General features: G+C 40.3%; 1 protein-coding gene across 1 annotated transcript in view; it reads left to right on the top strand.

The window, feature by feature from the left end:
• The window catches only part of LOC126412603 (protocadherin-like wing polarity protein stan), a 345,349-nt gene that overhangs the window by 103,401 nt on the left and 215,330 nt on the right, over nucleotides 1-26,618 (top strand). Inside the window, exons 14-16 of the mRNA XM_050082273.1 lie at nucleotides 150-275; nucleotides 21,298-21,532; nucleotides 25,954-26,158. Coding sequence (XP_049938230.1) covers nucleotides 150-275; nucleotides 21,298-21,532; nucleotides 25,954-26,158 — 566 coding nt within the window. The remainder of the gene's footprint in view (nucleotides 1-149; nucleotides 276-21,297; nucleotides 21,533-25,953; nucleotides 26,159-26,618) is intronic.

The following is a 26,618-nucleotide window of genomic DNA, read 5'->3' as shown; positions in this document are numbered from 1 at the left end:
TCTAAAGGTGCAGAATATTTGCTGTTTTATGTGACGAGCATGTGAAGGGAAGAATCTATTCTGTAAAATGTTGTTTGTGTAGTCTATTGTCATGTTTTGTTGCAATTTATGGTTCTAAACTCTGTCTCTTTTTTCTGTCATACTTTCAGGTAGCAGAGAACATTACCTTTGTGATACAGAGGTAAATTTGTGTTACTCTAATCCTTGTGGTAATAATGGGCAGTGTTATCGGAAAGAAGGTGGTTACACATGTGTGTGCAAACCTGGATTCACTGGTATGTGTATTTTTGTCTCATGCTTTTTTGCATTAATTTGTTCAAACTGTCCACACTGCCATACAACAGTGAATTAATTCCTAACTTTTTGATGCCATTCACATTGTATTAATAAAGAGAGAGTTATATTAACTTTCTGGTGATCACTTCAAGAAGTGCTGTGTTTATTCTTTAAATAAAGTTAAGGCATTTCCATTCACTGCCTTTGTCCTAACTGAGCATACAAGCTATATTTCATGTCGTTGATACTGTCACATCATAACCCTTGAGAAAAGAAAATTATTTTAAGTAATGAAAACAATAAATTGTATTATTTGTGTCTGAAACCAATTAGAACCTACTTGTTGTGTGTTTATTTCCCATATGACATAGAAAAGATAAGTATTTTTGTAAAAGAAATAAAAACCAATAGTCTGGAAGAAGAAATAAATAAAAGTAATGTTAGCATTATTGAAAAGACAAGGTATGAAAACAAATTATTTGGCAAATCATAGTACACACAGCATCCCCCCATGAACCATGGACCTTGCCGTTGGTGGGGAGGCTTGCGTGCCTCAGCGATACAGATAGCCGTACCGTAGGTGCAACCACAACGGAGGGGTATATGTTGAGAGGCCAGACAAACATGTGGTTCTTGAAGAGGGGCAGCAGCCTTTTCAGTAGTTGCAAGGGCAACAGTCTGGATGATTGACTGATCTGGTCTTGTAACACTAACCAAAACGGCCTTGCTGTGCTGGTACTGCGAACGGCTGAAAGCAAAGGGAAACTATGGCCGTAATTTTTCCCGAGAGCATTCACTGCCTTTGTCCTAACTGAGCATACAAGCTATATTTCATGTCGTTGATACTGTCACATCATAACCCTTGAGAAAAGAAAATTATTTTAAGTAATGAAAACAATAAATTGTATTATTTGTGTCTGAAACCAATTAGAACCTACTTGTTGTGTGTTTATTTCCCATATGACATAGAAAAGATAAGTATTTTTGTAAAAGAAATAAAAACCAATAGTCTGGAAGAAGAAATAAATAAAAGTAATGTTAGCATTATTGAAAAGACAAGGTATGAAAACAAATTATTTGGCAAAACATAGTACACACAGCCTCCCCCCATGAACCATGGACCTTGCCGTTGGTGGGGAGGCTTGCGTGCCTCAGCGATACAGATAGCCGTACCATAGGTGCAACCACAACGGAGGGGTATATGTTGAGAGGCCAGACAAACATGTGGTTCTTGAAGAGGGGCAGCAGCCTTTTCAGTAGTTGCAAGGTTAAATGATGATGGCGTCGTCTTGGGTAAAATATTCCGGAGGTAAAATAGTCCCCCATTTGGATCTCCGGGCGGGGACTACTCAAGAGGATGTCGTCATCAGGAGAAAGAAAACTGGCGTTCTATGGATCGGAGCGTGGAATGTCAGATCCCTTAATCGGGCAGGTAGGTTAGAAAATTTAAAAAAGGAAATGGATAGGTTAAAGTTAGATACAGTGGGAATTAGTGAAGTTCGGTGGAAGGAGGAACAAGACTTCTGGTCAGGTGACTACAGGGTTATAAACACAAAATCAAATAGGGGTAATGCAGGAGTAGGTTTAATAATGAATAGGAAAATAGGAATGCGGGTAAGCTACTACAAACAGCATAGTGAACGCATTATTGTGGCCAAGATAGATACAAAGCCCACGCCTACTACAGTAGTACAAGTTTATATGCCAACTAGCTCTGCAGATGACGAAGAAATTGAAGAAATGTACGATGAAATAAAAGAAATTATTCAGATTGTGAAGGGAGACGAAAATTTAATAGTCATAGGTGACTGGAATTCGGCAGTAGGAAAAGGGAGAGAAGGAAACACAGTAGGTGAATATGGACTGGGGGTAAGAAATAAAAGAGGGAGCCGCCTGGTAGAATTTTGCACAGAGCACAGCTTAATCATAGCTAACACTTGGTTCAAGAATCATGAAAGAAGGTTGTATACATGGAAGAAGCCTGGAATACTGACAGGTTTCAGATAGATTAAATAATGATAAGACAGAGATTTAGGAACCAGGTTTTAAATTGTAAGACATTTCCAGGGGCAGATGTGGATTCTGAGGATTCTGACCACAATCTATTGGTTATGACCTGTAGATTAAAACTGAAGAAACTTCAAAAAGGTGGGAATTTAAGGAGATGGGACCTGGATAAACTGAAAGAACCAGAGGTTGTACATAGTTTCAGGGAGAGCATAAGGGAACAATTGACGGGAATGGGGAAAAGAAATACAGTAGAAGAAGAATGGGTAGCTTTGAGTGATGAAGTGGTGAAGGCAGCAGAGGATCAAGTAGGTAAAAAGACGAGGGCTAGTAGAAATCCTTGGGTGGCAGAAGAAATACTGAATTTAATTGATGAAAGGAGAAAATATAAAAATGCAGTAAATGAAGCAGGCAAAAAGGAATACAAACGTCTCAAAGATGAGATCAACAGGAAGTGCAAAATGGCTAAGCAGGAATGGCTAGAGGACAAATGTAAGGATGTAGAGGCTTATCTCACTAAGGGTAAGATAGATACTGGCTACAGGAAAATTAAAGAGACCTTTGGAGAAAAGAGAGCCACTTGTATGAATATCAAAAGCTCAGATGGAAACCCAGTTCTAATCAAAGAAGGGAAAGCAGAAAGGTGGAAGGAGTATATAGAGGGTCTATACAAGGGCGATGTACTTAAGGACAATATTATGGAAATGGAAGTGGATGTAGATGAAGATGAAATGGGAGATATAATACTGCGTGAAGAGTTTGACAGAGCACTGAAAGACCTGAGTCGAAACAAGGCCCCGGGAATAGACAACATTCCATCAGAACTACTGACAGCCTTGGGAGAGCCAGCCCTGACAAAAGTCTACCATCTGGTGAGCAAGATGTATGAGACAGGCGAAATACCCTCAGACTTCAAGAAGAATATAATAATTCCAATCCCAAAGAAAGCAGGTGTTGACAAATGTAAAAATTACCGAACTATCAGTTTAATAAGTCACGGCCGCAAACTACTAACGCGGATTCTATACAGATGAATGGAAAAACTAGTAGAAGCCGACCTCGGGGAAGATCAGTTTGGATTCCGTAGAAATGTTGGAACATGTGGGGCAATGCTGACCCTACGACTTATCTTAGAAGCTAGATTAAGAAAAGTCAAACCTACGTTTCTAGCATTTGTAGACTTGGAGAAAGCTTTTGACAATGTTGACTGGAATACGCTCTTTCAAATTCTGAAGGTGGCAGGGGTAAAATACAGGGAGCGAAAGGCTATTTACAATTTGTACAGAAACCAGATGGCAATTATAAGTGTCGAGGGACATGAAAGGGAAGCAGTGGTTAGGAAGGGAGTGAGACTGGCTTGTAGCCTATCCTCGATGTTATTCAATCTGTATATTGAGCAAGCAGTGAAGGAAACAAAAGAAGAATTCGGAGTAGGTATTAAAATCCATGGAGAAGAAATAAAAACTTTGAGATTCGCTGATGACATTGTAATTCTGTCAGAGACAGCAAAGGACTTGGAAGAGCAGTTGAAGGGAATGGATAGTGTCTTGAAAGGAGGGTATAAGATGAACACCAACAAAAACAAAATGAGGATAAAGGAATGTAGTCGAATTAAGTCGGGTAATGCTGAGGGAATTAGATTAGGAAATGAGACACTTAAAGTAGTAAAGGAATTTTGCTATTTGGGGAGCAAAATAACTGATGATGGTCGAAGTAGAGAGGATATAAGATGTAGACTGGCAATGGCAAGGAAAGCGTTTCTGAAGAAGAGAAATTTGTTAACATCTGGTATAGATTTAAGTGTCAGGAAGTCTTTTCTGAAAGTATTTGTATGGAGTGTAGCCATGTATGGAAGTGAAACATGGACGATAAATAGTTTGGACAAGAAGAGAATAGAAGCTTTCAAAATGTGGTGCTACAGAAGAATGCTGAAGATTAGATGGGTAGATCTCCTAACTAATGAGGAAGTATTGAATAGGATTGGGGAGAAGAGAAGTTTGTGGCACAACTTGACTAGAAGAAGGGATTGGTTGGTAGGACATTTGTCAAGGCATCAAGGGATCACCAATTTAGTATTGGAGGGCAGTGTGGAGGGTAAAAATCGTAGAGGGAGACCAAGACATGAATACACTAAGCAAATTCAGAAGGATGTAGGTTGCAGTAGGTACTGGGAGATGAAGAAGCTTGCACAGGATAGAGTAGCATGGAGAGCTGCATCAAACCAGTCTCAGGACTGAAGACCACAACAACAACAACAACAGTACACACAGAAGTTAGTCATTTGATTTGATTTAGACAGGGAAACTAAAAGAGCTTAGATCTAACTCGTCACTGCCCGCACCGAAACCATGTTTATTGTGTGGTATCACTCGCCCACTGTATATCTAGTAAAGCTAACCACTGCCCTTAAATAGTGCAAGGAGTCCCTTTGCCAGTTTTTTGTTAGACACAATTTCTTCAGGTCTGGCTATCCAAAAGAATCTGTATCTTTTGCTCTCCAATGCCATGCATTCAAAGATTACATGTGATGCAGTTTCTTCATCCCCATTACAGATCCTACATTTTGGGTCTTCCTCCATTATACCCTTTGTGTAGGTGTTTTTTGAAATTCCCGTGGCTGCTCATCAGTCCTCTTCAGTCCCATGGCTTGGATGTCATTACCTTACCATGTTTTTGTTTATGGGCCTTGGTCCAATATTATACATGCTGTTTCCTAAGTCAGTTCCTTAGTTATAGTAGGATCATAGCCTTGGTGATTGTCAGGACAGGTTCCAGTCCAATAAATGAAGTGGTTGCCCCCATCCAGTCCCATCTGTCAGCTTGTTCATTGCCACAGATTCTTGAGTGGCCAGGGACCCACACTAGGTTTACCCTATTGCTTCCCCTAGCTACACTGGAGCCCTGTGGCATTCTGCAACAATCTTAGTTCTCGTTGCAGGAGCTGCCACTGATTTCAAGGCTGCTTGGCTGTCTGAATAGATGTAGATGCTACGGTCCTTGTAGCACCTACGCATATTCTCCTCCACACATGCCCAGATTGCAATAATTTCAGCTTGGAATTCCAAGGCCAATTTTTCTAGAGAGATGATGCCCTCCAGACTTGGCTGAACCTCGTACACCCCTGCCCCAACACCTTGGTCTGATTTTGACCTATCGGTGATCCAAACAATGTCCCCCGTACTGTATCGAATCTTTTTTTCCCACTGCTCCCTGCTTCCAATTATTATATTGTAAGGCTTGTTGAAGCAGTTGGGAGTTATTATATAGTCGGCTGGCATTTCTCCAGCCATTCCTATATCTACCTCACTCATTATCTTAGTGTGTGATTCTGGATATCCCAATGAGATCCAGTTTTTACCAGTTTTAAGTCTGTATGCCCTAGCTGCTGCCTCCAACTTGTCCTAAAGGTGTAGTGGTGGCATGTCCAGCATGGCTTCCATCCCAGCAGTTGGTGTGCTGCTAATTCTGCCTGTTATGGCTAAGCAGGCCAGTCTCCTTAGCTGCAACCCGCTGTTCTACCTTCTTCCACCACACTACGGCCTCATAGGAAATCCTAGGTGTAACGACTGTGGTGTGTATCCAGTGCATACCTCTGGGGCTTAGACCCCAGTTTTTACGACAAGCCCTTCTGGTACTTACTAGAGTACTTTTTGCCTAGGAGCAGATGCTCTTAATTTGAGAGGTCCATGCTAGTTTCTCATATAAGATTACCCCTAGATATTTCACTATCCCCGTCACAGGTAGAGTTTCATTGAAGAGCTTTAGATTCCAACTTAAGTGTTGGATTTGCCTCTTCGTGAATGGCACCACAACAGTCTTCTTAGGATTAACCCATAGATCCTGCTTAATCCACCATCTTGCACAATGTCTAATCCTCCTTGTGCCATATTTCTAACTGTGTCAGTAAATTTGCCAAGTATTACTATGACAGGGTCATCTGCATATCCTTGGCAGAAGCATTGTCTGAAATTTAGTTCCTCAATGAGTTTGTTCACTACTAGATTCCACAATAAAGGGGCAAAACTCTTCCTTGTTGGCAACCCCTAGTGGTGTTAATTACCATCTTTTCATTCATCATGGTAGCCTCTACCTTTCTTCCACTAAGCATGGCCCTGGTCCACCTGCATATAGTGGCCCCCAGCTCATGCACCTCTGCTGCCATTACCATGGAATCGAGGGTCATGTTACTGAAGGCCCCCTCGATATCCAAGGAGATGCAGAGGGCTATTTCTTGAAAGTGAAGTGCTTTCTCCATCCTCCCAACGAGTTGATGGAGAGCTGTCTCACATGATTTAGGTAAATGCATGTTGGTTTGAATGTAGAGGGGCCCTAATTAGCCTCCTCTCCCCAACGTACACATTAACCAGTTTTTTCCAATGTTTTGGGAATGAAGGAGGACAGACTGATTGGTCTCATATCCTTAGCCATGGTACGATCAATTCTCCCTGGCTTTGGAATGAAGGCAACCTTCACTGCTCTCCAAGCATTGGGAATGATTCCTACTGCTAGGCGAACTCTGAATAACCTGCATAGGACTCTTATGAGATTTTCTCCTGCCTGTTGCAGGAGAGCTGGAAAGATTCCATCTGGGCCAGGTGGCTTGAATGGTTGGAATGTTCCCACCCATTGGATTTTATTGAAGTCCACACTCTCCTTGGCCAATTCCCAGTCCTCTCTTCGAGTGTCTGAAAACCATTCTCTCTCCAGGATTACATTCTGGTTTGTGTTGGCTGGCAGAGCAGTTCCAGCATCTCATGTGCTGTCTTTGTATATTCCCCATCCACCTTCCTCAACGTACCTCGTGGATTGGTTGTTACTCTAGTGAGGATTCTGTGAAGTCTGGCTTGAGCAGCCATGTTGTCCACTTCCTCACAGAATGCCTTCCAGGGTGCCTCCTTTGCTCATCTGATTGCGAGGTTGTAGTTGACAAGTGCCTCACGATGTTTTGCTCATTGTCCTTTTCATCTCACAAGATTAAACAGTCTTCATACTTGTTTTCTTTGTGCTTCCAAGTTATTGTTCCATGAAGGTACACCCCTGTTTGTGCACTTCTTGGTGATTGTGCAGTTGTCCTGATATGAGGTCACTATGGCACAGGTAACGGCCTCTGCTACTTCCTCAAACTCTAATGGTTTCCTTATGGATGTTTTAATTTCCGATAAGCCTAAGTCAAGGTTCCTCTCATAAGTCTCCCAGTCTGTTTTCCTGGGATTCCTATAGGTCATGGTCTGTCTGATTCCCATTTCAACCTTGAATTTAATGTACATGTGGTCGGATGAGGATAGCTCTAACACCACATGCTATTATTTGACATAGCTGCCCATCATCATGGAGCTAAAAGTTATGTAAATTACTTCTTCCCTTCTGCTATTCCTGAATGTAGGTTCTTTGCCCCTATTCAGGACCTCCAAGTTGTTAGCTAAAAGAAATTCGAGAAGGTACTTACCTCTGGTGTCCCTCGCTGCTTCACACTGGGTTGTGTGCATTGGCATTGCGTCCCACCAACAGTTGGTCACATTGCCGATGGCAAGCTTCTACCCACCTCCTCACCTCCATAGGAGGAGGAGGAGGAGGAGGAGAGCTGTCTCCATAAGGAAGGTATGCTGAGGCCAAAACAATTTCCCTTTTGGTACCTTCCTCACATTGCTGCATTCTAAAGGTCACTAGGTCCCTGTAGCAGAAATCCGTCATTGGCATGAAAGAAATTCTATTTCTTATGTAGATGCATGATCTGGAGTTGCTTAGATTTCTAGCATAAATCAGCTTACCTCCAGTGCCACTGAGGCCTGATACGCCACCTTTATATAAGTAGGGTTCTCGTATCAGGACCACATCCACTTCCTGCCTCCCCAGGCAGCGGCACAGAACAGCAGAGGCCCCTTCACTGTGCTGCAGATTAATCTGCAGCACCTCCAGTCTCCGTTTTGCTGCCATCATTGCCTTTGAGTTCTTTGATAACCCTGACGGTGGCCTGCGAGAACCATATAAACAATATCAGGTCTTGCTTTCGCATCACCTTCAGGGATTTCTCTCCGACCTCCACCACCAGAGTTCGTCCTTCTGGTACAACCTTCTGGTTGATCACTCTCCAGTCTTCTGTCAAGACTTTCGAGTTCTGAGCCCCTATTTTCTTGAATGGTCTTAGGGAAGACATCCTTAAGGATCTTTGGTACCCATATTGATACCTTTGCGGTCTTAAGCAGCTCTGCTACCGTCTTGACCAGCAGCTTTGCAGCTTCCCTCGGGGATATCATGGGCACCTTGTCCTTAAGCCATTCCACCCCTTCACAGACAAAAATGAGGGCACCAGGATCTAGATAGACCCTTCTGAAGCTGGGTCCTGGACCAGTGCTACCGCCCCCCCCCCCCCCCCTGCCCCCTTCCCCAGTGGCTACCAGTAGATAGCCTTCGTGGATAACTGCCATCTGAAAAACTGAGACTGCAGTACTGTGGAACTGTTTCCCTATTTCTTGCCTCTGTTTTTTCTGGGCTCGCTCATCCAGGGAGGATGGAGTCTTTGATTCCTCCCTTATCCTCTTGCTGCCTGTCTTCGACATTGTTGAGTTTGTGTATCCCCTTCAACCTGAGACAGTTTTTTCTTGGGGTCTTAGGTTCAAGCCCCTTTAATTCCCTCCACTTATCTTTAGGAAGCCATTCCTTCCCTTCCTTTTTTCTCTGTTCCCCAAGTAGTTTCCTCGTCCCAACCCCAGACAAGGCTTTAAACTTGATCTGGTCCAACTTCCAGTTACAGTTCCCATTTCTGGCTCAGGTCTAGACCCTGATTCAGTAGTGGGAATGCCTTCCATCGGTCCTGACTCCGATGTTTGGGTGTCTGAGGTCTCAGTTTGCCTCTCAGTTTGTTTTAATTTATTTTCTTTAGTCGTGTCCATATTGGTCCCACGAGATTTGGGGATCTACACAGTCCACACCACGAATACCCCGCGCGGTGTAAGGCTACTTACTTAGGGAGGTCGCCCGGTATTCCTGAGGCCCCATTTGTGACACATCTTCCCACGTGCCACGCACCCTCAGCACAAATCACATTACACCTTGGGTTAGGAAAGGGAATTGGATAAGGACTAGTAGTGGATAGGGAAGATGGGACATTGTGGGACACTCTTAGTCTGATCCATCAGCTGAGGCCTTTCTGGCAGTAGGTCCTCTACCTTCGGCATAGCCCTTAGCTTCACACAGATACAAAGTGCTTCATCAAGATGGTGTCCCCCCGGAGAGGAGTTTGTAATTCACTGCACAATTAAGACTTTTAACATGTTCATCTCCGTATTTGCTGAAGCAACTAATTAAAAAGAAAAAGAAAATTTCCTTTACAAAACAATTTGGGAGCCTTTCGAAAGTGATGTAATGTTCATGTTCACTTTTTTTTCCCCCCCAAGGAAGATGTTAAATGTAAGATGTACCAACACAGTGCAGGTTCACATCCTAACTGGGATGAAACTTAACTGTGCTATCAGATTCTAGCATCAAATTTAGCACGTTCTGTGGAAAACATTGTGAAATATTTTTAACAGGTAATGTTATTAAGCGTTACACCACTGTACGTCTGTGTTAAAAAGATATTGAAAGCTATTACAACAAGAACATTGTGTTGTGAGGAAGAACTTGTGATGATACTAACCTGGCTAAAGCATCATCTTCTCAGTAGTGCCACCCACTGAAAACTTGTTGGCTATTGAATGATGTTATACAATAGTGGAAACACCACCACTGTTTTTTAGTTTCACTTTTCATTTATTTACTAACTTTAAATTGACATATTGGACAATGATCAGTTTCCTAACACTTATGTTCATATATCTACACATCCAATGACAGTTTCAGTCACAATAGTTGCCATAAACCTCATTTCACAAATTGCAATTTATAAAAAAAACGCTTAGTTCATCACACTTCTCTACATAATTTATCATAGACATGTATTGCAGCATGGGTCCACAAAACACATCCACAAAGTGTGGATTGGAAAATGCAGTTTATACTTGTGTCAATCAAAGAAGTTTCCACAGGTACTTCACTAAGAGATGTTGTTAACAAGGGAGATGGTACAGAATGTTAATTGATCCAACTGTGATGATCGACAGACACTTACACTTATTGAACCTCTTAAAGTGAGCCAAACTTTCACAGCGATATTGGTTGTAGACTCACATATAGATGACACTTGTGTGCTAGCTTACTTGAAACTGAAGAATTTTCATTGTGGTGGACTATTTAAAGACTTGCATAGGATTATTTTTAGTTTTTCTATTACATATTTCATTTTATAAAACTGTTTGCCTAGTATTTACTATTTTAGATGAGCTATTGGTTAAGGCAGTAATTTAGTTCGTGTAATAAGCAGTTGTTTAACAAAATACAAAAAGTTACGTAACTAATTTGTATTTCTACACTGTGCATTACATATTTACCAGTACAGTTGCCACATTATAAATTAGGATAATTTGTGCAAATTTGTGATTAATAGTGTGATTTATTAATAAAGTGTGTCATTTGAGTCCAAGAAATTATTGCAACAGGAGTATGCTGATAAACTTGGAAATAAGACAGATATAATGATATAAAATGCGACAGTAATTTAGGATGTGTTTGAACTCCAATACCAGTTATCTTGTAAGATGATTAGTTTTTTGAAAATTAAAGAATCTTACTCTAAAGTCTGGAGCCATAGCTCGTTAATGGTTTGTGTCAGTATTTCCAAAACAACTGATTAGCTCAGTCATAATCTACCATTATGAGCTCTTATGATAATTTCAGTTGTTCATTACTTTTAATCAATGTTGTTCCCAGTAAAAATAAACGTGCCACTGTATTCACCATATTAAAAATTATTTTCTAAGTAATGCATTTGCATTAAATATGGTCTGAATTACTTACTGACAGATTTGAGCATACATAAGGTTACAGCTTGCTCTGTTTCAGACTTTGTTTCATCACCTGTGGTAGATAAAAAAAGTTATGAGTATTAATCACATCGCAAAATATTCACCCCTGTCTTTACTGTTGTTGTTGTTGTTGTTGTTGTTCTTGTTATGGTCTTCAGTCCAGATACTGGTTTGATGCAGCTCTCCATACTGCTCTATCCTGTGCAAGCTTCATCATCTCCCAGTACCTACTGCAACCTACATCCTTCTGAATCTGCTTACTGTATTCATCTCTTGGTCTCCCTCTATGATTTTTTACCCTCCACGCTGCCCTCCAATACTAAATTGTTGATCCCTTGATGTCTCAGAACATGTACTACCAACCGATCCCTTCTTCTAGTCAAGGTGTGGCACAAATTTCTCTTCTCCCTAATTCTATTCAATACCTTCTCATTAGTTATGTGATCTGCCCATCTAATTTTCAGCATTCTTCTGTAGCATCACATTTCGAAAGCTTCTATTCTCTTCTTGTCCAAACTATTTATCGTCCATGTTTCACTTCCATACATGGCCATACTCCGTACAAATACTTTCAGGAACGACTTCCTGACACTTAAATCTATACTCAATGTTAATAAATTTCTCTTCTTCAGAAATTCTTTCGTTGCCATTGCCAGTCTACATTTTATATCCTCTCTACTTCAACCATCATCAGTTATTTTGCTCCCCAAATAGCAAAACTCATTTACTACTTTACGCACCTCATTTCCTAATCTAATATCCTTAGCATCACCTGATTTAATTTGACTACATTCCATTATCCTCATTTTGCTTTTGTTGATGTTCATCTTATGTCCTCCTTTCAAGACACTATCCATTCCATTCAGCTGCTCTTCCAGGTCCTTTGCTGTCTCTGACAGAATTACAACGTCATAGGCGAACCTCAAAGTTTTTATTTCTTCTCCATGGATTTTAATTCCTACTCCGAATTTTTCTTTTGTTTCCTTTACTGCTTGCTCAATGTATAGATTGAATAACATCGAGGATAGGCTACAAGCCTGTCTCACTCCCTTCCCAACCACTGCTTCCCTTTCATGCCCCTCGACTCTTATAACCGCCATCAGGTTTCTGTACAAATTGTAAATAGCCTTTTGCTCCCTGTATTTTACCCCTGCCACCTTCAGAATTTGAAAGAAAGTATTCCAGTCAACATTGTCAAAAGCTTTCTCTAAGTCTACAAATGCTAGAAACGTAGATTTGCCTTTCCTTAATCTATTTTCTAAGATACCTCGTAGGGTCAATATTGCCTCACGTGTTCCAACATTTCTACGGAATCCAAACTGATCATCCCCGAGGTCGGCTTCTACCAGTTTTTCCATTCGTCTGTGAAGAATTCGTGTTAGTATTTTGCAGCAGTGGCTAGTTAAACTCATAGTTAGGTAATTTTCACATCTGTCAACACCTGCTTTCTTTGGGATTGGAATTATTATATTCTTCTTGAAGTCTGAGGATATTTCACCTGTCTCACACATTTTGCTCACCAGATGGTAGAGTTTTGCCAGGGCTGGCTCTCCCAAAGCTATCAGCAGTTCTAATGGAATGTTGTCTACTCCCGGGGCCTTGTTTCGACTTAGGTCTTTCAGTGCTCTATCAAACTCTTCATGCAGTATCATATCTCCCATTTCATCTTCATCTACGTCCTCTTCCATTTCCATAATATTGTCCTCGAGCACATTGCCCTTGTATAGATCCTCTGTATACTCCTTCCACCGTTCTGCTTCCCCTTCTTTGCTTAGAACTCTTTATAATCATACAAGTGGTTCTCTTTTCTCCAAAAGTCTCTTTAATTTTCCTGTAGGCAGTATCTATTTTACCCCTAGTGAGATATGCCTCCACTTCCTTACATTTGTCCTCTAGCCATGCCTGTTTAGCCATTTTGCGCTTCCTGTCAGTCTCATTTTTGAGAAGTTTGTATTCCTTTTTGCCTGCTTCATTTACTGCATTTTTATATTTTCTCCTTTCATCAATTAAATTAAATATTTCTTTTGTTACCCAAGGATTTCTACTAGCCTTTGTCTTTTTACCTACTTGATCCTCTACTGCCTTCACTATTTCATCTCTCAAAGCTACCCATTCTTCTTCTACTGTATTTCTTTCTCCCATTCTTGTCAATTGTTCCCTTATGCTCTCCCTAAAACTCTGTACAACCTCTGGTTTAGTCAGTTTATCTAGGTCCCATCTCCTTAAATTTCCACCTTTTTGCAGTTTCTTCAGTTTTAATCTACAGGTCATAACCAATAGATTATGATCAGAGTTCACATCTGACCCTGTAAATGTCTTACAATTTAAAACCTGGTTCCTAAATCTCTGTCTTACCATTATATAATCTATCTGAAACTTTCGAGTATCTCCAGGCCTCTTCCATGTATACAACCTTCTTTAATGATTCTTGAACCAAGTGTTAGCTATGACTGAGCGAGGTGGCGCAGTGGTTAGTCAATGGACTCGCATTCGGGAGGACGACAGTTCAATCCCACGTCCAGCCATCCTGATTTGGGTTTTCCGTGATTTCCCTAAATCGCTCCAGGCAAATGCCGGGATGGTTCCTTTGAAAGGGCACGGCCGACTTCCTTCCCCATCCTTCCCTAATCCGATGAGACCGATGACCTCGCTGTCTGGTCTCCGTCCCTAAACGACCCCAACCCAAGTGTTAGCTATGATTAAGTTATGCTCTGTGCAGAATTCTACCAGGCGGCTTCCTCTTTCATTCCTTACCCCTATTCCATATTCACCTACTACCGTATTTACTCGAATCTAAGCCGCACTTTGTTTCCGGTTTTTGTAATCCAAAAAATCGCCTGTGTCTTAGAATCGAGTGCGAAGTAAGTGGAAGTTCTGAAAAATGTTGGTAGGTGCCACCACAACTAACTTCTGTCGTTGAATATATGTAGCGCTACACAGGCATGCTTTGCAGGCACAAAGATAAATACTGGCGCCAAAACCTCTGCATCAGTAAATAAATTTAAAGAAAGGTGGAAGACGAGCTTTTTTTCTCCGCCCCGAGTTTCGACCACTGCATTTTCATACATTATCCAACGAAGTAAATACAGTTTCCGTATTGTTCATCTTCGAATGCAGCAGCATTTCAATGTACTACGAAAATCCGACTGGCAAAACTGTTTGGGATGTTTGTCAATATGGCCAACTCTACGTTCTGAATTTTTTCGTACCTGTGAGAAGAGATGGTTGGTAATTGGAACTTTTATGAATTGTGAATCACATGCAGTATTCTTTTCACCATAGGAATAATACGAATATAAACATTTTGCCATATATTCTTTCGTGCGTGCTGCTATCTCATTTAAATCCTGTCTGCCTAAAAACTACGAAACTAGAGTGAGACAACAGCAAACGCGGAAGAATATACATATCATGTCATGTTTATATTCGTATTATTCTTATGCCTAATAGTGATACAGTCAGAAATGAAGCACGGCAATTGACTAGATTTTTAAATCTAAGATGACTCTAATTTCTGTGCAGAAATTAATGTACTAAAGAGGCATCTGCAAAGATTTTCAAACGGAGAAAAATTTTCGCTAGACTCTCGTTCAGAACATCTTCTATCATACCCAGTCTATTATTTGGTTCTTGTTGATCATTATCAAAGAAAGCAGCAGTGTAAGTAACAACAAATAGCTGTCTCTTGCCATTGTTTCACTAATGAGACAATTGATTCCTCTCTCTCTCTTTTTTTTTTTTATTTTTATTTTTTTAATTATTGTTGTAAGCGGCGGTAGTGTGCCTACCACAGTAGTACAAGTTTATATGCCAACTAGCTCTGCAGATGACAAAGAAATTGAAGAAATGTATGATGAAATAAAAGAAATTATTCAGATAGTGAAAGGAGATGAAAATTTATTAGTCATGGGTGACTGGACTTCGTCAGTAGTAAAAGGGAGAGAAGGAAACATAGTAGGTGAATATGGATTGGGGGTAAGAAATGAAAGAGGAAGACGCCTGGTAGAATTTTGCACAGAGCACAATCTAATCATAGCTAACACTTGGTTCAAAAATCATAAAAGAAGATTGTATACATAGAGGAAGCCTGGAGATACTGACAGTTTTCAGATAGATTATATAATGGTAAGACAGAGATTTAGGAACCAGGTTTTAAATTGTAAGACATTTCCAGGGGCAGATGTGGACTCTCACCACAATCTATTGGTTATGAACTGTAGATTAAAACTGAAGAAACTGCAAAAAGGTGGGAATTTATGGAGATGGGACCTAGATAAACTGACTAAACCAGAGGTTGTACAGAGTTTTAGGGAGAGCATAAGGGAACAATTGACAAGAATGGGGGAAAGAAATACAGTAGAAGAAGAATGGGTAGCTTTGAGTGATGAAGTGGTGAAGGCAGCAGAGGATCAAGTAGGTAAAAAGACGAGGGCTAGTAGAAATCCTTGGGTAACAGAAGAAATATTAAATTTAATTGATGAAAGGAGGAAGTATAAAAATGCATTAAATGAAGCAGGCAAAAAGGAATGCAAACGTCTCAAAATGAGATCGACAGGAAGTGCAAAATGGTTAAGCAGGGATGGCTAGAGGACGAATGTAAGGATGTAGAGGCTTATCTCACTAGGGGTAAGCTAGATACTGGCTACAGGAAAATTAAAGAGACCTTTGGAGAAAAGAGAGCCACTTGTATGAATATCAAGAGCTCAGATGGAAACCCAGTTCTAATCAAAGAAGGGAAAGCAGAAAGGTGGAAGGAGTATATAGAGGGTCTATACAAGGGCGATGTTCTTGAGGACAATATTATAGAAATGAAAGAGGATGTAGATGAAGATGAAATGGGAGATATAATACTGCGTGAATTGTTTGACAGAGCACTGTAAGACCTGAGTCGCAACAAAGCTCCGGGAGTAGACAACATTCCATTAGAACTGCTGACAGCCTTCGGTTGAGCAAGATGTATGAGACAGGCGAAATACCCTCAGACTTCAAGAAGAATATAATAATTCCAATCCCAAAGAAAGCAGGTGTTGACAGATGTGAAAATTACCGAAATATCAGTTTAATAAGTCACAGCTGCAAAATACTAACACGAATTCTTTACAGATGAATGGAAAAACTGGTAGAAGCCAACCTCGGGGATGATCATTGTGGATTCCGTAGAAATATTGGAACACGTGAGGCAATACTGACCCTACGACTTATCTTAGAAAATAGATTAAGGAAAGGCAAACCTACGTTCCTAGCATTTGTAGACTTAGAGAAAGCTTTTGACAATGTTGACTGGAATACTCTCTTTCATATTCTGAAGGTGGTATGGGTAAAATACGGGGAGCGAAAAGCTATTTTCAATTTGTACAGAAACCAGATGGCAGTTACAAGAGTCGAGGGACATGAAAGGGAAGCAGTGGTTGGGAAGGGAGTAAGACAGGCTTGTAGCCTCTCCCCGATGTTGTTCAATCTGTATATTGAGCAGAAAAATTCAGAGTAGGTATTAAAATCCATGGAGAAGAAATAAAAACTTTAAGGTTCACCAATGACATTGTAATTCTGTCAGACAGAGCAAAGGACTTGGAAGAACAGTTGAACGGAATGGATAGTGTCTTGAAAGGAGGATATAAAATGAACATCAATAAAAGCAAAACAAGGATAATGGAATGTAGTCGAATTAAATCGGGTGACGCTGAGGGAATTAGATTAGGAAATGAGACACGTAAAGTAGTAAAGGAGTTCTGCTATTTGGGGAGCCAAATAACTGATGATGGTCAAAGTAGAGAGGATCTAAAATGTAGACTGGCAATGGCAAGGAAAGAAATTCTGAAGAAGAGAAATTTGTTAACATCGAGTATAGGTTTAAGTGTCAGGAAGTCGTTTCTGAAAGTATTTGTATGGAGTGTAGCCATGTATGGAAGTGAAACATGGACGATAACTAGTTTGGACAAGAAGAGAATAGAAGCTTTTGAAATGTGGTGCTACAGAAGAATGCTGAAGATTAGATGGGTAGATCTCCTAACTAATGAGGAAGTATTGAATAGGATTGGGGAGAAGAGAAGTTTATGGCACAACTCGATTAGAAGAAGGGATCGGTTGGTAGGACATGTTCTGAGGCATCAAGGGATCACCATTTACCGAACTTCACTAATTCCTATTATATCTAACTTTGACATATTCATTTCCCTTTTTAAATTTTCTAACCTACTTGCCTGATTAAGGGATCTGGCATTCCACACTCCGATCTGTAGAATGCCAGTTTTCTTTCTCCTGATAACGATGTCCTCCTGAGTAGTTACCACCTGGAGATCCGAATGGGGGACTATTTTGTCTCCGGAATATTTTACCCAAGAGGACGCCGTCATCATTTAACCATACACTAAAGCTGCATGCCTTCAGGAAAAATTACGGCTGTAGTTTCCCCTTGCCTTCAGCTCTTCGCAGTACCAGCACAGTAGGCCGTTTTGGTTAGTGTTAAAAGACCAGATCAGTCAATCATCCAGACTGTTGCCCCTGTAAGTACTGAAGAGGCTGCTGCCTGTCTGGCCATCTCAACAAATACCCCTCCATCGTGGTTGCACCTACCGTATGGCTATCTGTATTGCTGAGGCATGCAAGCCTTTCACACCAGCGGCAAGGTCTGTGGTTCATAACTAGCCAAAGAGTTTATGTTAGATGGAATACACTCCTGAGTAATTGAATAAGAAATTATTGTCAGGAAACCTTGCACTAATGAGTGGTGTTAGTCTTAGACTCGACCACAGGCTGGACAAGACATGCCATATTAGCACTTGACCAGTGGCTGCCCAAAACACGGAACATCTCATCTCTGATATTTTGGAGGCACTAGGCATTTAACATGCCACTGTGTCAAGATTATACGGTGATGACCTCAATAAGTTAGGATAAACTTTTGCCACCAGAGTCAACTGTCTCGGGCAACAACATGTTGGTGATAGAGGGGGTTGCGTTTTACCATTGCGTATTATAACGGTGGCTAGACGGGCCACAGTGCAGCAAATCATTTCCCAGTTCAGTGCTGGACAACAACAGAAGACAAGCTATAACCATGTTCTTACCAGCGTGTACAAAAGTCACACCCCACACATGATCCTGTGCTCACTGAATGTCAAAAGTCACAGTAGTTAACAGGGCCACTGTAACACAACTATTGAGTTGCCTGTGAAAGGTTACCTCGACTGATGGTTGTGGCACCCTCTGATAGATGGTATGAGTACATCAAAAGCCACTTTGCACGGGCTCTTGTAGGTCAAAGTGAGAACTCAGATACACTAGTCATTGTCTCATCAGCGAAGGATGCAATATCATGTTCACCCACTTTGTTTGCCAGTAATACCGAGCAAGAGACCTGAACATTCATCAAGACAGGCTCATCCAACACTGTAGATGGCCACAATGTGTGATAGAACAACAATGGAAAACTACTTACAGTATGACTTTCCTACTGAACTCTTATACATGAAAAGTAAATAATTCATTAATTTAATTCAATAAATTATGGCTTAACATTTAATAAAGTAAAGGGATAAGTAAAACTGATAAACAGTTATGCACATCGTCTCAGCATGGAACATAATGCGAAAAAGTTACCTTCTTAATATTTTCCACATGTGATCATTTCATATGATTTTCTTGCAGGAATTTTGTATCAGCTGCTTGATTATCATAGACAAACTTAATGACTGCTGTTTCACAGTTTCGAAGAATAAGCTCGACACTTTAAGAAGAAAGAATACTGACCAGTGGCTGAGAACTGTGTTTTCTGTGCAAATCGAAATTTTGTGTGTTACTTGTTCCTTCCTCATCAGTAGAAGGCAGACTGGTGTGGACTAAAAATATCCAAAATATGTGTACATTTCTGTACATATTACTAAATGAAAGCTTCCTGTCTCATTGTTTAATCTCAGGAGCTACGGTAGGGATTTTGATGTAATTTTCACAAAAAGATAGACTGATTCATGAGGAAGTTTTGTGTGTATAATTTATTAACGCATGCCAGAAAGGTATTTTGGCCTTAAATAGGACAAGTTTTTGGGGTAACACAATTAGTTTATATTACAGCAGTTGTAAGTGAGACTTCATGTTTAACACAGTCAAAGTAGATAATAATACAGAGTGTTACAAAAAGGTATTGCCAAACTTTCAGGAAACATTCCTCACACACAAATAAAGGAAAGATGTTATGTGGACATGTGTCCGGAAACGCTTAATTTCCATGTTAGAGCTCATTTTTGTTTCATCAGTATGTACTGTACTTCCTCGATTCACCACCAGTTGGCCCAATTGGAGGAAGGTAATGTTGACTTCGATGCTTGAGTTGACATGCGACTTATTGCTCTACAATACTAGCATCAAGCACATCAGTACGTAGCATCAACAGGTTAGTGTTCATCACGAACGTGGTTTTGCAGTCAGTGCAATGTTTACAAATGCAGAGTTGGCAGATGCCCATTTGATGTATGAATTAGCACGGGGCAATAGCCGTGGTGCGGTACGTTTGTATCGAGACAGATTTCCAGAATGAAGGTGTCCCTACAGGAAGACGTTCGAAGCAATTGATCGGCGTCTTAGGGAGCACAGAACATTCCAGCCTATGACTCGCGACTGGGGAAGACCTAGAATGACGAGGACACCTGCAACGGACGAGGCAATTCTTTGTGCAGTTGACGATAACCCTAATGTCAGCGTCAGAGAAGTTGCTGCTGTACAAGGTAATGTTGACCACGTCACTGTATGGAGAGTGCTACGGGAGAACCAGTTGTTTCCGTACCGTGTACAGTGTGTGCAGGCACTGTCAGCAGCTGATTGGCCTCCACGGGTACACTTCTGCGAATGGTTCATCCAACAATGTGTCAATCCTCATTTCAGTGCAAATGTTCTCTTTACAGATGAGGCTTCATTCCAACATGATCAAATTGTAAATTTTCACAATTAACATGTGTGGGCTGACGAGAATCCGCACGCTGTTGGGCAATCACGTCATCAACACAGATTTTCTGTGAACGTTTGGGCAGGCATTGTTGGTGATGTCTTGATTGGGCCCCATGTTCTTCCACCTACGCTCAATGGAGCACTTTATCATGATTTCATACGGGATACTCTACCTGTGCTGCTAGAACATGTGCCTTTACAAGTACGACACAACATGTGGTTCGTGCACGAAGGAGCTCCTGCGCATTTCAGTCGAAGTGTTCGTATGATTCTCAACAACAGATTCGGTGACCGATGGATTGGTAGAGGTGGACCAATTCCATGGCCCCCATGCTCTCCTGACCTCAACCCTCTTGACTTTCTTTTATGGGGGCATTTGAAAGCTCTTGTCTACGCAACCCTGGTACCAAATGTAGAGACTCTTCGTACTCGTATTGTGGACGGCTGTGACACAATACGCCATTCTCCAGGGCTGCATCAGCGCATTAGGTATTCCATGCGATGGAGGCTGGATGCATGTATCCTCGCTAATGGAGGACATTTTGAACATTTCCTGTAACAAAGTGTTTGAAGTCACGCTGGTACGTTCTGTTGCTGTGTGTTTCCATTCCATGATTAATGTGATTTGAAGAGAAGTAATAAAATGAGCTCTAACTTGGAAAGTAATCATTTCCGGACACATGTCCACATAACATATTTTCTTTCTTTGTGTGTGAGGAATGTTTCCTGAAAGTTTGGGCGTAACTTTTTGTAACACCCTGTATAAAGTAACATAAGACATAATTATATAATCAACACTGTTTGGTCAACCAGATTTTCTTTTTATGGTGTTCCATAAATTCAGAGAATTATCAAGCAAGAACTGTTTTAACTTTACTGTCAATGTATTTAATGTCGCTATGCTTTTTAAGTGAGAAGGCATATGGTTATATTACATATCTCTAACGTGATATACTCCGTGTTTGCATATGTTTGTAATTACTGTGTTTATGTGTAGGTTAAACTTCTACCTAGTTTCATATGAGTGTAAATCACAGCTATATTTGAAGTTGTTTTCTTTCCTAAGATACTCCATTTTTTAAACATTGTATGCTGAATGTTGAAACCTGGAATAAATTGAGAAGTTTAACCTCATTGATCCAGAAAAGTAACATGTTTGTGTATATATCTACAGGTAAAAGCTGTGAAATAGACATGAACATGGATACCTGCCAGCCTGGTCTTTGTCGATCACACTCTGTATGTGCACCTCTGCTACGAGGTGGTTTTGTTTGTGAAGGATGTGCACCAGCCAGGGCACCTAATCACTTCACTCCACTTTGTGAGCTTCGCAGTCGTAGTTTCAACAAAGCCTCCTTTCTGACATTCCCATCACTTAGACAGCGCCACAGACTCCACATTAAACTGCGGTGAGTTAAATTATACTTTTGTTGTCAGTGATTGTTCATGTGATTAGTTGGTATTTAGGTACCGTATTTACTCGAATCTAAGCCGCACTTTTTTTCCGGTTTTTGTAATCCAAAAAACTGCCTGCGGCTTAAAATCGAGTGCAAAGTAAGCGGAAGTTCTGAAAAATGTTGGTAGGTGCCGCCACAACTAACTTCTGTCGTCGAATATATGTAACGCTACGCAGGCACAAAGACAAATACTGGCACCAAAACCTCTGCGTCAGTAAATAAATTAAAAAAAGGTGGAAGACGAGCTTTTTTTTCTCAGCCCCGAGTTTTGACCACTGCATTTTCATACATTATCCAACGAAGTAAATACAAAGTCTGTATTGTTCCTCTTCGAACGTAGTAGCATTTCAATGTACTACGAAAATCCGACTGGCAAGACTGTTTGGGATATTTGTCAATATGGCCAACTCTGCTTTCTGAATTTTTTCCTAACTTTGAGAAGAAATCGTTGCTAATAGGAACTTCTATGAATTGTGAATCACATACAGTATTCTCTTCACCATAGGAATAATACGAATATAAACATTTTGCCATGTATTCTTTCGTGTTTGCTGCTATCTCATTTAAATCCTGTCCGCCTAATAAACTATGAGACTAGAGTGAGACAACAGCAAACGCGGAAGAATATACATATCATGTCATGTTTATATTCGTATTATTCTTATGCCTAATAGTGATACAGTCAGAAATGAAGCACGGCAATTGACTAGATTTTTAAATCTAAGATGACTCTAATTTCTGGGCATAATGTAATGTACTAAAGAGGCATCTGCAAAGATTTTCAAACGGAAAAATTTTTCGCTAAATTCTCGTTCAGAACATCATCTATCATACGCAATCTATTATTTGGTTCTTGTTGATCATTATCAAAGAAAGCAGCAATGTAAGTAGCAACGAATAGCAATCTCTTGCCATTGTTTCGCTAATGAGACGATTCCTCTCTTTGTTTTTTTAAATTGTAAGCGGCGGCAGCGTGCACAAAAGCAAGCCATGCCGCGAGCGGCGACAGGCCGTAAACCCTCATTTTCAGAATGCGACAAACAATGCATGACACAGTACAGTAATGCATTTTCAGCTTTGAGTGACGGAAACACCTATAACAAGGAGAACTGCACTTGTCAGATCAAAGAAAAATAAGCAATCAGTTCAAACCAGACGAAGCACGTGAAAAAGGAAGGGTACCCGTATAAATACGGATGGAGCGCCTGACGCATAACAACGGCTACCTGGTAAAGCTTAACTGCTAAGCTTACGACTCGAACCAAACTACTACAGCTGTATCGTCATTCATTCAACCTAAATTGTCTCATATTACAATGGACCAACTTTGTTTCGATTTGGAAGTGCGGCCTAAAACTTTTCTCTCCCCTTGAAATTCGAGTCTCAGATTTCAGGTGCAGCTTAGATTTGGGAAATTTTTTTTTCCTCGATTTCGAGTCTCATTTTTCAGGTGCGGCTTAGATTTGAGTGCGGCTTAAATTCGAGTAAATACGGGACCCTACAACAAAAACTGCCTTCATTCAAACAATAAATCATACGAATTTTTGGAGTGGGAATTCCTGTTTTGAAAAATGAATGAAGTGGATGATGACAGGAAATCTAAGATGTGGAACAGTCAAAATTTAAGCTCAAGAAAACATTATTATGTATAAAAAAGAAACTAGAAATACATGAGTGAGTCTTTTAATTTGTCCCTGAATCAACTACACCATATTGTACAGCATCGATTCTTCTTCCTCTTTGTACTTAGAAAAACATTACCTCCCCCCCTTCCTCCCAGCTCTTCTGCCGCCAGAACTAAAAAGGGCGTTCAGTAAGTAATGCAACATATTTTTTTTCTGAAAGCGTGTTTCAGGATTCCAATACACTGTATTATTTGCCACTCTAGCTACAAAGCCCTATTTTTCAACATAAAATGCATTAAATGTGACGCCGTATGCCACGTTAAAGGGATGGCCTGTGTGCTTGCTTTGTACCACTCTACTGGTCGATGTTGGAGCCAATGTCTTGCTGCATCAATAACTTATCCTTTATCCATGTAGTGCTTCCTGCGGAGTGTGTCATTCATTAGGCCAAACAGGTCGGAGTTGGAAAGTGCACTATCCAGGCTGTTGGGGGGATGAGGAAGAACAGTCCAATGAAGTTTTGTGAGCTCCTGTTGGGTGCACAGTCTTGTTTGAGGCCTTGTGTTGTCATGAAGAAGGAGAAGTTTGTTTGCATTTTTGTGGTGACGAACACGTTGAAGTCGTTTCTTCAATTTTGTGATGGTAGCATAATACACTTCTGGGTTGTTCATTGCACCGTGAGGGAGGACATCAAACAGAGTAACTCCTTCAGAGTCCCATCAAACCATCCATATGACTTTACCAGCTGAGGGTGCGGCTTTGTAAATTTTATTCGGAGGAGAGGTGGTGTGGCATTTTGTTTCTGGTTCAAAGTGATGAACCTATGTTTCATCACCTGTGACAGTGTTTGACAAAAAATTGTCACAGTCAGCCTTGTAACATGCAAACAGTTGTTCACAGTTGGTACTTCAGATTGTTATGATCAGCCTCGTAACATGTGAGCAATTGTGCACAGATGGTCCTTCATTGCTCTTTACGGTGTTCTGTTAGTCAGCAAGGAACCCAGTTGCCACATGCCTGTAAAAACCCCAACTGGTGGAAGTGTGTGTCAGGAATACCAACAGAGATGTCCAGTTGTGTAATGAGGTGTTTGATTGGACCTCGAAAGAATGTGCCCGCATGTTCCAACATTGCAGGAGTCATAGCTATATGCAGCCGTCTGACACAGAGGTGATTGGACAGGTTTGCATTGACGACAGATACCTAGCCCAATGATTGACAGTGCTTTTCTTCACTGACAGGTCTCCATAGACATTATGAAAGTGCCTCTGAATATCTGTAATACTATGGTTTCCCGCCAGCAGGAACTTGATGACAGCTTCCTGCTTGGAATACACCTCTGTTACAGGTGCTGTTTTGAAGCCTACATATATCACTGCCATCTATCAAAATTTCATGGTACTATGGGGGCTGAAGTGGGAATATTCCAGAAGGTCTCACAAGAAATAATACATTTTTTAACAGAAATTGTCCAAGAAAAATGATGTGTTGGACGTCGCTTGTATAATGATACAGGGCAAAATCTGAAATTGTAGAACTTTCTGCATGATTAAGCTGAGGCAGCATTATTTTGGGCACTGAGATTACTTTTTTAAGGAAAGGATATGTTTATGCTGAAGACATTGGTAATTTCATTCTATGCTTTCTGTTAAGAACCCTCTGCTATTCAAATTGTTGGTGCATATTGTACTTCCATTTATTAAAATAGTGTTAAATCTTTTTGAGTAAGGTTGCACAATGGCTAATATGCCAGACTTGAAACAGGGCAAAGCTTAGGAATGGTTTTTTTCCCCCTTCCAAAAGTATGTGGCCAGTCTCTTTCCTCATACTTGTCCAGTCTTAACTTGTGACTCCTCTGATGGCCAGGTCATAGATGGAACATTGAGCTGTAGACTTCCTTTCATCTTATTCATTTTGTGTAATGAAGCTATACATGTCTCATGGTGACCTGATTATACTTATGTTTGTCTTTCTGTGCAGATGGTAATTTTTCTTCTTACTCAGTATTTTACTTGCGTTCTTGTTTCATTGTACACTAGCTCTTTTTAAATACACATTTGTGTAAACATATTTTGATCTTTTGTCCTACAGAATGTTTTCTTGAAATTAAATTACCCCATTGAAAACTTTACCTTTCTGGGAATTTAATTCTCTGGCATGTTCTATTATTTTGTGGTTTGCATTGTTCTGGTTAATAGTCAGATGGATAAATGTCTCTCTTACTTTTAATGTTCTCACAGATAATTGTTCAGTACACATTACTTGTCCTGTAACTGTGACATTGCGGTTTATTGTTGTTCTCATGACATAATGCACAGTTTCAGAATTACCACTCTCAGATAAATCACCAATACTTAACTATCAACACTGATATCAAATACACAACTTCCCTAGCAAAAATTTTAATTACAGTACTTCAACACGATTACTGCAAATTGCATTCAGCAATCGTGGCATTGACATTGTGTGATGCATGCACCATCAAAACTAAGCCACAGAGGGGCGAGTATCAATATAGGCATGCGGGATAGGCAGTTATACTACAGTATGCTTACAACTGGCAGCCAGTGGTAAGCTGATGGTTGACACTAGGGTAATTTTGGACAGAGAGAAAAGGGGGAGGGGAGGAAGAACAGCAAATATGTCTCCTTGTTGAAATGCATGTGGGATAGCTTATAATTAAAGTCTCTCTGAGCTGTTACATTAAGAATATATTTACAAACTCTTGATATTGTTTTAAACTTTCAGGTTTGCTACTCAAGCAGAATCAGGCCTGTTACTATATAATGGGCGATATAATGAGAAACATGATTTTATTGCACTGGAGATAGTGAATGGTTCAGTTCGGTTCTCGTTTTCTTTAGGATCAAATGTCTCCAGTGCATTGGTATCTATTCCAGGCGGTGTCACTGATGGTAACTGGCATTCTGTTGAAGTAGATTATTTTAACAAGGTTTGTATTTGTTATAAGTTTCTTAGTTATCTGATTGTGGATAGGCTGTTCAGAAAGCAAATTACATAATTTAAAACAAAGTTTTAAGATTTATTAACAGTATCTTAAAGCAAATCCTTTGTTATTCCAAAATACTATAATACTTTTTTAATATGTAGATCCCCTAAATGTTATTTTAAGAAGTATTAGGAATATGTAATACCATATTTATCCGACTATAAGACAAGATTTTTTCCCAGATTCATCGTTCGAAAGATACAAGGTCGTCTTATATTCACAGATTAAACTAGTGCTGCTAGCGTCATTGTTTTTACAGTGTTTGATAGATTAATATAGGGGTCATCTTACATTTACAGTTGAAGCTTTGGCTGTCGAGGTTTTTTACAAATTTATTTTAAAGAATTTTGAATGTTAAGGCTTAGCATACAGCACTTTCATTCAAATACACTCGAGATTTACC

The sequence above is a fragment of the Schistocerca serialis genome, chromosome 1, assembly GCF_023864345.2.
Source record: "Schistocerca serialis cubense isolate TAMUIC-IGC-003099 chromosome 1, iqSchSeri2.2, whole genome shotgun sequence".
NCBI classification, from domain to species: domain Eukaryota; kingdom Metazoa; phylum Arthropoda; class Insecta; order Orthoptera; family Acrididae; genus Schistocerca; species Schistocerca serialis.
The sequence above is the reverse complement of the archived record's forward strand: the minus strand, read 5'-3'. Positions and strand labels throughout refer to the sequence as shown.